Source organism: Ostrinia furnacalis, unplaced genomic scaffold, assembly GCF_004193835.3.
Source record: "Ostrinia furnacalis isolate ACB-3 unplaced genomic scaffold, ASM419383v2 OfSCF4144, whole genome shotgun sequence".
Classification (NCBI taxonomy): domain Eukaryota; kingdom Metazoa; phylum Arthropoda; class Insecta; order Lepidoptera; family Crambidae; genus Ostrinia; species Ostrinia furnacalis.
Window position 1 is genome coordinate 163554 of NW_021134383.1, and position 12487 is coordinate 176040.

General features: G+C 43.2%; 1 protein-coding gene across 1 annotated transcript; it reads right to left on the reverse strand.

Moving 5' to 3' along the window:
• Nucleotides 1–1771: 1771 nt before the first annotated feature.
• Nucleotides 1772–12396, reverse strand: sud1 (Prolyl 3-hydroxylase sud1). The gene is made up of 9 exons (XM_028313071.1): nucleotides 12043–12396; nucleotides 11677–11849; nucleotides 11252–11539; nucleotides 10434–10634; nucleotides 9776–9940; nucleotides 8974–9114; nucleotides 7064–7217; nucleotides 5688–5908; nucleotides 1772–4288 (listed from the first exon to the last, which is right to left on the reverse strand). The coding sequence occupies exons 1-9, from the start codon at nucleotides 12275–12277 to the stop codon at nucleotides 4010–4012; spliced, it is 1857 nt and encodes a 618-aa protein (XP_028168872.1). The 5' UTR covers nucleotides 12278–12396; the 3' UTR covers nucleotides 1772–4009.
• Between the last annotated feature and the right edge of the window lie 91 nt (nucleotides 12397–12487).

The window sequence follows — 12487 nt, forward strand, 5'->3', positions numbered from 1 at the left end:
TTTGTTTGTCAAAAACCGGGGTAAAAACTATTTAATGTCCTTTCCCGGTACTCAAACCATCTCTGCGCCAAATTTCATCAAAATCGGTTCAGTGGTTTAGGCGTGAAAGTGACACAGACAGAGAGTTACTTCCGCATTTTAGTAGTGATTTTTCAACTTAGATTACAGACAAAGAAGAAATCCACCAACCTGTTATTAGTCCTGTCGCGGCCGGTCAGCAACCTCCTTTGATGATGAGAACGAAGTTAGCCGGCTCCCCAGATCGGAGCTATGAACCACTAGCACTACTAGCACGAACACAATCCATGGAATGGAAAAAACGTTACTGTCCACCTACTTTTGAAGATAAATAATCAAAATAATTTCGCGGCAATGCTTTACTCGAAATTAATAAAATACTGACTCCACAGATTAGAGCGTACTCCCGCCACAGATTAAAAATCCCGCCATTTTGCTTTTTTTTTTATTTTTGGCTTTCGCGGTTAGCGTTTAGCCACAACGTTTTTTTTATACCCAATATTTCAAAATATTACATTACATGGGATACGCACGTAAGCGCAAACGAACCAATCACATACTCTTTCTAATCTATTTCCAATCAAAATGCAGTTTCAGTAGGTTTACGTGGAAGAAAAAAAAAACATACGGGTCGAATTGAGAACCTCCTCCTTTTTTGAAGTCGGTTGACAAGAAAAGAAGGAGGATGGGCTTCATTCACAATTTTCTAGATCAGTTTTCTTACAATGTAGTTTTTTATTAGACACTAGCTTTCCGCCCGCGGCTTCGCCCGCGTGGAATTTTGTCTGTCACAGAAAAACTTTATCGCGCGCGTCCCTGTTTCAAAAACCGGGATAAAAACTATCCTATGTTCTTTCCCGGGACTCAAACTATCTATGCCAAATTTCATCAAAATCGGTTGCGAGGTTTAAGCGGGAAAGCGTAACAGACAGACAGACAGACAGACAGACAGACAGACAGACAGACAGACAGAGTTACTTTCGCATTTATAATATTAGTTGGGATTATAAATTAATGTGCCAGTACCAATAACAATTAAAAATAGAAGTAGAGAAAAGTGCATCTCCTGTCTGACAAACGCGCGTAAGACTCACCCTCATATTTTAATGGGTTATGTTCTAAAATAAAGAGAAAAACACTAAAAGCATAGAATAATTATTAAAGGATTTATTAATCTAAGACTAAAAGTTTGCTTATGGAGGATATTTCCAAAGCCTTAAATCTTGTGTTAAAAAATCAGGAGAAAATTCGATACTTGTAGCGCCCTCTCTTGGTAGTTTTCTTCATAAGCTTCTACCTTGTAGCGCCATAGTCAATTTAGTTACTTTAGATTTTTTGTTTTCTGATAATAATAATTGAAAAATAACAAAATACCTACTACCCGTTTAAAAATATTACCAGAAATTATAATATCGCTGCAAGGAGTGCGCTGTATGACAAAGCCACAGAGCAAATAATAATAAAAAAGCAAAGTTATTCTATTTAATTTTAAAAAATTCGATACTTGTAGCGCCCTCTCTTGGTTTTCTTTTTATGGCAGACGTTGTAGCGCCATTGTCTATATTTAGTTACTTTAATATTATTTTTTTCTGTTTTCTGATAATAATCATTGAAAAATAATAAAACATCTACCCGTTTATAAATATTACCAGACATTAGAATGTCGCTGCACGCTGTAATTAGAAAATTAAATATGGCGCTGTATGATAAAATCACAGAGCAGATAATAATAAAAAACAAAGGTTATTCTTACTTACTATTTAATTTAATTATTATTACAATACCTATGTACAAAATATAGCTATCGATCTATAAATTATGTGTTATATTCTAGAATTACAGTCGTGTTATCATGGCATGACATTGGGTACAATAACATACAGCTAACAAATTGTTTGTACCAGTTTATACCATACATGTACGATTAGATGCAAGGACTCATATTTAAAAGTCCTTCATTGTATGTACATTATCCGGAGTCATCAAAACATGAAACTAAGCATAATATTTGCACGCGTCCCTAAATCAATGCTATACAAAAGTAGTTACCTGTTGAAAAAGTATCAATAATTACAGAATATGAAACCCCCGTGCAAAAATATTAACAATGGCCTTCAGATAAAGCAAACATTATTTTATACACTGGTAGAATTTCCCTAACTTGGGTTATATTCTTTTTCAGCTTTAGACTGAAAAGTTGTAAGTTATCCGCAAAAAAACTTATTTATCATATTTAAACCTGAAACCTTAGCACAAGTATATGCATGATAACACTACCGTAGCGCTGGACGAATGCTTTGATGCATTCATTATACGCACATTACATTCACACAGTTTTCGTTGAAACCAAATCAATCAATTTTCAAACAACAATAAAAATTGAGCTGTTAATCTCAAGGTACAGCCCTACCGGGAACTAAAAGATATGACCTCTATTGGGAAACACAGCAGTAACAATAATTTGTAGTTCTGCTACTTTATAACAAGGATGTAATTCCATAATGGGGACTACGACATTTGGTCTAGTACTTTTAAGTCGTATATTTTAGTTCCTCAAAATTCCCTGGCTTTCATAGCGGGGTCGCCATACGTCATCTGAGAAACTTGTCATAATATTAGGAATATAACACCACACGAAATAAGGGTATTCCAAACAATAACTTTACATCTTAAAAACACAATGTTGGCTGCTCAAATTAAAACTACCTAAAATCCTACAATGCGCCATTTTTACCCTTTGCTTATTTTTTAACCCATTTTTAATACTATAACAAACTCCTGAGATACTAATATTTCCTATATATCGGTAGAATATGGCTACCGCTTGGATGACATTTCATTCTACAATCAATAAGTTGATGGGCCCCGCAAGATGTTATAAAAATCTTTATAATTTCACTAAAACTAAGTTTGGTTTGACAATACACACAAAGTTACTTCTTACTATAAAATGTGTCAAGCTCATTATGCATATTTCATAGCAAAAATATGTTAAGAATTTTGAGGCCTGGCGTCTTGAAACAACAGTGCTAAACCACACACCATAATATCATACACTACACTGAATTAAGAACAAAATCACTTCATACTCATGTGTAAAAGAGTCAATCGATCACTAGTGAGTAGTGGTAATTTATTTGTTGGATTAATTTGTATTTGGTTCGGTACTTTTTTGCTAATAATATTGCAAACTCAACAAAATACAATGTCTTTACATAATACATTAACATGTGATATATGATTTGTTTACAAACTCCAATATTTTTATATCAAACATAACACTAAGCACATAAATGACACCTAATCTATTATTATGAAACATTATTTATCTTGATTGGATTAATACATGAACAATAATATCATCATATCTTCAAAGAAGGATACGTTTATGATTATCAAATGCACTTTCATTCAGTAAAATACATTTATTAAACCATACAGTCAGAGAAAAAGTACCAAACCAGATGACAGGAATATATTATTTATGAAACAATTTGCTAAAAGAACTTGCAAGATTTCAATCATACATCACTAGTTAGGACATCGAATATTATTATAGCTACAGATTGTGATTCAACGTGATCGGCCGTCGTCACAAAAAATAGCCGTCCGTAATCAACACAAAAATGAATAATTTAATCGATCAATCAATCGACCGGGGGTAAACATCGGATTAACAGTCTAGCCGTGCAACTCACGCAAACATAAATTCACTTTCAACATTACATTTAATCGGAGTCAGTACTTCAACTTTCTGTTAGATTTCGCCACACGACGAGGCGGGGCGGCGACGGAAGCGGGTGTACGTATGTATGAACACAGACTCAAACGGAAGATGTCAAACCGCAACGTCACTCGGCCGGCGGGCGCGTCACGTCAAAGTCGCGGGGTCGCGCCGCCCCGGCTGGTCGTCATCGCGATCTCGAAAACATGTGACGTCAAATTACAAACTCGAATTAAAGTCCGAGCACGATCACTCGCGCCGCGGCGCTCACTCGGCGTAGGTGCAGGTGAGGATGTAGAAGCGGTGGTCGGGCGGCGTGGTGAGGCGCGACACGTACTTGGTGAAGGAGGCGGCGCCGGCGTCGCAGTACACGAGGCTGAGCGCGTTGTCGGCCGGCGGCACGCTCACCAGCGCCGCGCCCGCGCCGCCCTCCTCCGGCGCCACGAACAGCGTGCCGCCGCCCGCGCCCCCGCCGCCCCCGCCAGCGCCCAGGTACAGCAGCGCCTCCAGCCGCGCCCACTGGTACTGCTCCCGTGGCGGCAGCAGCTGCAACACACGCGTGACGTTAAATGTGGTGCACATAAACTGACGCCCCCGGGGCCCGCTTATGAGCAAAATAAGTATCCATCTCGGGCGACACATCATGCACCCGGATGAGATAGCAGATATTACGCTCCAAAGAATCTAGAAAATAGACTCAACGGGACAATAGATCCAACCCGGTCGAAGTGGCGCAAATGAAGGCCCAAAAAAACCATTAATAATAAATAAGCTAACGCTGTGCGAATCTACACTGTGCCCGTGCGACGAGGAAGTCGAGGAGAGCCGCGATCGCGCACTTTGGAAATGTAACTTATATGATGAAGCTGGACTTGATATTCTGGATGCGATACGGAGAGCCGAGCGAGGACCTGTTTATCACCAGGACTTCATCTCACGAGTGGCCGCAGTAACCGGATTGCACTGCGCGACTTTGCGCACTCCTGGTTCACATTTGGACGAAGTTTTGAGAAGAAGTGATGTACTTTTATCAACGTTAGCGGCCCGATGCGAAGTACCGTTTTGTGGTGTCGAGCCCCAGAAGGAGGAGAATTGACATCGAGAAGGAACAAGGAAAGGAGAAATTTGCAGGAAGGTAATCAGAGCGCCCGGGAAAAAGAGCTTTGAGCAATACCCGCGCGATCTCCCGAGATTCGGTTCGTATGCCATGAAGTAGGAAGAACCATGGGTGGCGGAGGGCTTTGTGCTTTATTTGTTACTAGCTGTGCCCGTAACTTCGTACGCGTGAAAATCCGTTTGCGCAACATTTTTCATTATCGCTCTGCTCCTATTGATCGTAGCGTGATGTTGTATAGCCTATAGCCTTCCTCGATAATCGGACCAGTAGTTCCTGAGATTAGCGCGTTCAAGTAAACAAACAAACAAACTCTTCAGTTTTATAATATTAGTATACAGGGCGGATTTTTGTAATGCCACCTGGAGGGAAAGTACTCTTAATACTCTAGATAGAAAATTTTACTGAAAGAAAACATTCCTTTAATTTTGAAAAGAACGAGAACTGCATCCAAAGATTTTCAAATATTTTTCGAAAATTTACTACCATTCCATACAATTTTCTGCACATAATTACAATAATTTAAGATTTCATGGTTTTCCTTTCATTTGATTTATCAAGTTTGTTAGAGAGATTTCATCCTTATACTTAACCCTAACGATCGATGTAATAAAAATACAGGGTGTAATTTTTAACAGATTTTATTCGGTTCGATTCCCGGGTGTGGCAAGCAAATTTTTGGAAATCTTTAAATGCAGTTCTATTTCTTTTCAAAAATAAAGGAACGTTTTCTTTGAGAAAAAATTTCTATCTAAAATATTAACAGTACTTTCCCTCCAGGTGGCATTACAAAATTCCACCCTGTAGACATGCACCCTTGAGCGTACGCACCGTGAAGCAGGCGGGCGCCCAGCGCTGCAGCTCGAGGCGGCGGTAGCTGGCCAGCTGCAGGTCGCTGCAGTCGGCCAGCAGGCGGCAGAAGGCGGCGGACGCGGCCAGGCGCAGCAGCTCGCGCACGCAGCCCGCCTTGCCGCCCGCGCGCGCCAGCCACGCCGCCGACACGCGCTCGTAGCGCCGCTGGTGCGCCGGGCCCACCAGCTCCCATTCTATGTCTGTAAAAAATTATGTATTTAGAGCCTCCGCTATGCTATGCTCGGAGTTTCCCTGCGTGATCGAATCAGAAATGAGGAGATCCCTAGGAAAACCAGAGTGACTGACATAGCCCGCAGAATCGCTAAAAAGTGGCAGTGGGCGGGGCACATAGCTCGAAGAGCTGATGGCCGCTGGGGCAGGAAAGTTCTTGAGTGGCGACCACGACGAGTCGGAAGACGAAGCGTGGGCAAGCCTCCCACTAGCGACGATCTGGTGAAGGTCGCGGGAGGTGCCTGGATGCGAGCGGCGCATGACCGGTCTTTGTGGAAATCCTTGGGGGAGGCCTTTGTCCAGTAGTGGACGTCTTTCGGCTGAAACGAACGAACGAGAGCCTCCGCTAAATCTCGCGCGGTACCACCGCGGAAATATCGTGGAAGAGGCAGGCAGACGCCTACTGCGGGCACCCATCGCATACACGCCCGCCGTGCGAAGAAAAAACGTAACACGCAGCTAGCAGCAACAGCAGCAAATTATGAGCACATAATTATCAATACAGATTCTTCTACCGCGCGAATGTTGACTCTAGTCTAGACGGTTTTTCTTAATATTCCTACAACTACTGCCGATACCACAAGCACAGATCAGGAACTGGCTGCGCTCCAAAACAGAAGAAAAACGCCACACAGAATGGAAAAATAGCGAAGGATGCAGGCAAACAAAAGATGCGGTTCCGGACGTATCGAAAAAGTTCTCCCGCAGCCTCATCAGACTAAACAGAGACAGCATCCGTAAGGTCCTGAGTGTTATAACCGGACACTGTATGTTAAACAAGCACCTACACAACATAGGTGTTACAGACAGCCCACTGTGCAGGGGGTGCATGGAGGCAGAGGAAACACCGCAGCATGTGCTCATCGAGTGCAGCAGCGTAGCAGAACAACGGGCTCAATTTCTTCGATCACCATCGTCGCTGCAGGAGGCCTGTAGCTGCCTAGACGGGCTGCTTGCCATCTGGGGGGATCTGGAGTGGTTGGAGTAGGAAGATATCACAAACCACAAATCGCGCACAATGGCCCAATCATGAGGCTAAGTGCGGTATTCGATTGCCCTGCAAAACTAACTAACTAACTAACATTCCTACAACTATTAAAAGTTTGCACCGCCGTGCCACTCACCCGGGTGTTGCAGCGCTTCGAGCACCTGTCGGTGCTTGTCGGGCAGCAGCAGGTCGCGCAGGCACACCTCGCTCTCGCGCTCCATCTGCGCCTGGATCTGGCCGCGGCTGCGCGGCGACATGTACGTCGGCTCCACCCACTGGTTCAGGAGCACCTGGGAACACCACAGCTTAAACTGGAGGGAAGTCAGACCTTGGGCAGACCACACTGGCAGATTACAAGCGGTTTCAAAGCGGAGCGACTCCGCGGCAAACACTAGGCCATTGGTTCCCAAAGTGGGGGGCGAGCCCCCCAAGGGAGGTGCAAAGCCCTATAAAGGGGAGCGCGGGCCATCTGTGTACTAAAGTATAAAAAACTTGCGACCGCTGAGAGAATGCACTCCAGACTGCTTGATATGACCAATAAATAATCTTGACTGGAGGAGGGGGGGCGCGGAATTTTTTGTATGATCGAAAGCGCGTCTCAAATAAGTTTAGGAACCAATACTCTAGGCGGAAACGTTGCGCGTCGCCGCTCCACGTTGAAAACGCTTGCAATCCGNATTTTGATTTTGATTTTGAGACAGTTGTTCTCAGTTTCGATTGCTGACCAAATTGATGAAATAGCACTTGGCAACCGTCGTCATTAAAATTATCACTCTCACGGGAATTTTCAACAAAAACTTTTCTAACGGTAAACAGATATTTACCCTCCAGACATTTCAACTCTGTTGCACGAGTCATGGTCGCGGGCAGACTGAAGAGATGCGGCGTCGTCCGCTCATCGTCGTCATTAAATTATTACAAACACAAAACAATCTGAACTAATGATAGAGGTTTTAATAAATTACTGATGACTACATGATGCAATAAAGAAATAATTATGACTACTTGATCTAGAAGAGTTGAAATAACTTTGCGGGGGCACGGCAGTGCCCCCGCCAAGTTATTTCAACTCAACTCAAGTCNTAGGCTTTTATTTGGTGCCAATATTGGTGGGGTGTGGGGATGCATACGTTTGTAAGTGCTTATCGCGGGAGGTGCGATTTATTTGATGTCGAGTGTATATTTATATTTAAACGGCCTTGTTGATGTTGATATGCAGTTTAGATTAGTGTCCGTGACTTCCACTCGGCATGGGGCCCACTGAAAACCAGCGTCATGGCCTTCCCCACCGTGGGCCACGGCATATGATGAGTGGAGGGAGTCCCATTGCGATGGGCATCGCTGTTGCGACAGGATAGCACTGCTCAGTTCACTTTTCATTTCCTTGTAATATTTATGTACTATTTCTGTCTTTTTTTCTGTATACGTTCTCTGTCCTTAACTAAGTGATGTTCATCGTAATAAATGTTTCTTTCTTTCTTTCTTGTTGGGTTTTTATTGGAGGTGAGGCTGTAGATCCTGGCTACACAGGAGTTGCAGCGGTGGGAACGAGTGCGAGTAGCCCCGTAAGCTAACCTTTCGGCTGATCAACATTAAAATGACTCGGTCAAAAAAATAAATATTCCTGTCTGATCAAGTGTTCCTCGTTTAGATCCATCATCACTTTGAGATGAACGTAATGACATTAATACCAGAGTAAATACAAATGAGTAGGTCATCTTCATAGAAACGCACCGAGCGCGGTTTGTATGTGAGCGCGCCAATATACATATGCGGCGCGCACGCACACACTGTCAAAATTCGGCGCAACCACGAATACCACCGCTAATCACCGCTAAATTTTGTCAGTGTGTGCGTGCGCGCTGCATACGTGTTGGCGCTCGCATACTCACTGCGGGCGCCCGTCGCACAGTCGCGACAGCAACATAATTACCCGCGAGCGATAGGGATGGGTAGCTTGGGGTCATTGGACGGGATTCTACGTGCTCACGGACCAGGCTTTATAAAGATGAGCGACTCATTTGTATTGACTCTGTTAATACTCACGACATCGGTGTGCGGCGTGAGCGGCGGGTCGAGCGGCGGGCCGGGGTCGGGCGGCGGCGGGTGGGCGCCGGGCGGCGCGGGCCCGTGGAACCAGCCGTTGATCGACAGCCGCGGCAGCTCCAGCGACAACACTTCGCCCACCTGCAAGCGGAGCATTACGTCATCAAGGCCATCACTGGAGTGTGACTATTTTTGTACCGAGCACGAAGTGGATTGGGGAGGTTAGGGAAAAGTTTCCAGCCGTTATTTTAAAGATACACAAATTAAACAGCAAAATGTTTCAAGAGGGAAAAATTTTTGCAAAAACAAATTTAATATAATATCCAGACCAATGAAATAATTATTTTTTTTTATTTGCAATAAATAAGGTTTACAAAAAGTAATAAGTATAATGTTCATACACAATTTTTTTACATAATGTGCAATGAAACTTGCAATCTCTGGAATAGGCTGCAAATAGTGCCCAAGTTTCTTGCTATGCTTCTTCTAGGCGCTGGCCCATATTACCGTCCCGACTCATATGTAGGGTTGGGACGTAAAACGTAAAAGAGCTCTTAAGGCCCTGAACAGACGGTGAAACGCAACTGTGAAATGCAACTGTTTCAAACTGGTCGCGTCATGTGTGGTCTCTCACTGGACGCTATGGCAGAAACTTAGATGCAACTCAAAAGTAACTAGCAGTTGCAGTTTCGTTGCAGTTGCGTTTCACCGTCTGTTCTAGACCTTAGGAGCCTACTTGCAAAAAAAATATAGTTACTGACGATTATGATTTTGATTTTTTTGAGTCACAAGTATACAGTACCTGGTGGAAGGAGTCGACGCCGACCTTGAAGAAGGCCAGCATGTTGTTTCGCGGGAACACGCGGCGCACGACGTCCGTGGGCCCGCTCTCATCCCGCGCTAGAAGCTCTAACGCACCGCCCATTGACTCGCACCACGCGTACGACTCCTGCTGCCGAGACGCAGCCTAAGCACAAAAACATTTTAGACTTATAATCTGAGAAGAACGGGTCTGTTTAAGATAACGGCTGTAGCGACGCAACCATAGCGTAAATTATAAGTATCTAACCATGAACTACACAATTTCGATTGCTGAGGTGATGGAATAACACTTGGTAACCGTCGTCATTAAAATTATCACTCTTGCAACAAAAACTTTTCTAACAGTAAACAGACATTTCAATTCTGTTGCACGTGTCATGGTCGCGGGCAGACTGAAGAGATGCGGCGTCGTCTGCTCATCATCGTCATTAAATTATTACAAACACAAAATAATCTGAACTAATGATAGAAGTTTTAATATACCTATTACTGATGACTACATGATGCAATAAAGAAATAATTATGACTACATGATCTAGAAGAGTTGAAATAACTTTAACTTTACATTATCACATTTACTTCTATTTCATCACTATGATTTACAGCAACCTTGGCAGCATTTTAACAAACAGTCCCACCTTTTTCTCATCATGGTCCCCGCTGCCGTTCTCGACGCGCGCGGGCCCGGCGGCGCGCGGGGCCCACGGCGACAGGTAGAGGATGAAGGCCACGCGGCGGTCGGCCAGCAGGTCGTCGTGCACGAGCAGGTGGTCGCCCGGCCCGTACAGCGAGCACGACGCCGACACCGACGTCAGCTCCAGACCCGTCACCTCCGACACCTACGGAACAAACATCATAAGCGCTCCTGCACACGACGCCGCCACCGCGCCAAAAAAGCATTATTTCGCCAGCGGCGCGGCAGAGATGTTTACACGGCGCGTATAAACAGTGCAAAGGTGCGGCGGCGGCGTCGTGTGTAGGAGCGCTAAGAATGCTCAGCATTATCTAAAATACTAAGCGGACTATAGAAAGTATGTGTTCTCCTTGAACACTTGACATTGGCAAAATCATTGCAGCAATAAATCTACAAGATAGTCCAAAAAAAATGCTCATTTGGTATAGACAGATTGAACATGCTTGCAAATCACTCAAGAGAAGAAAAGAAAGAGAAACAAATATACAAAAGATATGATAAAATTTTGGTATGTTAAGAAAAGTGATTCATTCCACCACCAGTAGTGTTCTAATATGCTTTAATCAGAATCAATTTTTTTTTTTCTTTGCTCCAATAATTAATAAACATACAGTTTACATGCTATACAGAGAGCACGGTATAACAGTTTTATTTTAACCAGTGACTCAAAATTGAAAAGACAACATTTTTGATGTTGTTTTGTAATAACATAGTCAAATGACAGATACATAAAATGTTGAACTTTAAGAATAGAACCCTTACCCAACTCATCACTTCAGTCTTCAAAAGCTCATATATGCCCCTTATACTCCGCTGCCACGTGAGACTGGCCAGGTCTGTGGTCTGGTGGAACTCAAACAGGTCCATCTTCTTCCGCGACCAGTCCAAGGTGTTCATGTCGTCCACTATGTTGTTGATGATTTCAGGGTTGTCTAGTAAGTTGTGCAGTAAGCACACTCGGAAAGGTTCACATGTAAGTGTGACCTCATTGCTTGTGTGGTCCTTGCATTCGCTCCAGTGTGTTTTTAGACTATCTTTTAATTCTTGTGCCTAGACAAAAAATTTTATGAGACATATTGTATAAGAAAATTGATTCAAACTAGAAAATTATAGAAACACACTTAAATTAAAAACAGAATCTGAGTAACATTTGAATAAAAGCAGATACATAGTATTAAAATACTCACTTTGAGAGTAGGGTTAAGTTTAGGTTCATCCATTCTGTTAGCTCGAGGGTTAAGCTGTGCTTTGACAGGCTTACTGGTAAGGTCCTCATCCTCCACAAGCACTGAGTCATCTTCCCATGGGGACTCAGAATCAGAGCTGTAGTCTGATGATGATGATGATGAAGAATAATCCGCTGAAATATAATTTATCTCCATGAATTACGAATTCAATCATCCTAGACATATATTTCAATAAATAGTGACTAAGCAAAGTTCTTACAAGTATTTATAGTCAACCCAAAAAAAGACAACAACATTTCGAAATTCAGTTTCCCGCGCTTAGCGTTATCAAGCTTTTGCGCCGTCAAGTGGTTAAATGGAACTCACCCCCGCGGATCCTTTTGACTTCATCGGCAGAAGCCTGGTATGAATTCACTGCACAAACATCAGAGTCATCACTCTCAGTATCAGAAATCTCGATCACCGTGCTGGAAAGCCGCCGCTTGGCGGGCGGTCGCTGCGTCTTTGCAGAGGAGCTTTCGCCCCCGCTCCTGGTGGGCTCATCGTCTGCTAACTGACTTGTAGAGGACGGTTCTTCATTTTCGTTACTTGGGGAGCTCATTTTAACGCATTAACACTACATAATATGCTAAAATAACAAAAGCAAACCAAAATGATGCTACGTCTAACCTCAAAATTTGTTGACGTTTCGATTAAACAATACTGCCAACAGACAGACAAAACGTTCTATCAAAAAACGTTCGGTTTCTCCCATAAAACTGACACACTTGATCAACTTATATAATAATGATAAAGAATAAATAAATTATTT

Bases quoted from the DNA above. Each gene is read 5' to 3' on its own strand.
- sud1 (XM_028313071.1), bottom strand. From the start codon at position 12,277: ATGAGCTCCCCAAGTAACGAAAATGAAGAACCGTCCTCTACAAGTCAG. The intron at 10,635-11,251 runs GTAAGGGTTCTA...TTTGTTCCGTAG, and splicing joins AGACTGAAGTGATGAGTTGG to GTGTCGGAGGTGACGGGTCT. The intron at 7,218-8,973 runs GTGAGTATTAAC...TGGTGTTCCCAG, and splicing joins TCACGCCGCACACCGATGTC to GTGCTCCTGAACCAGTGGGT.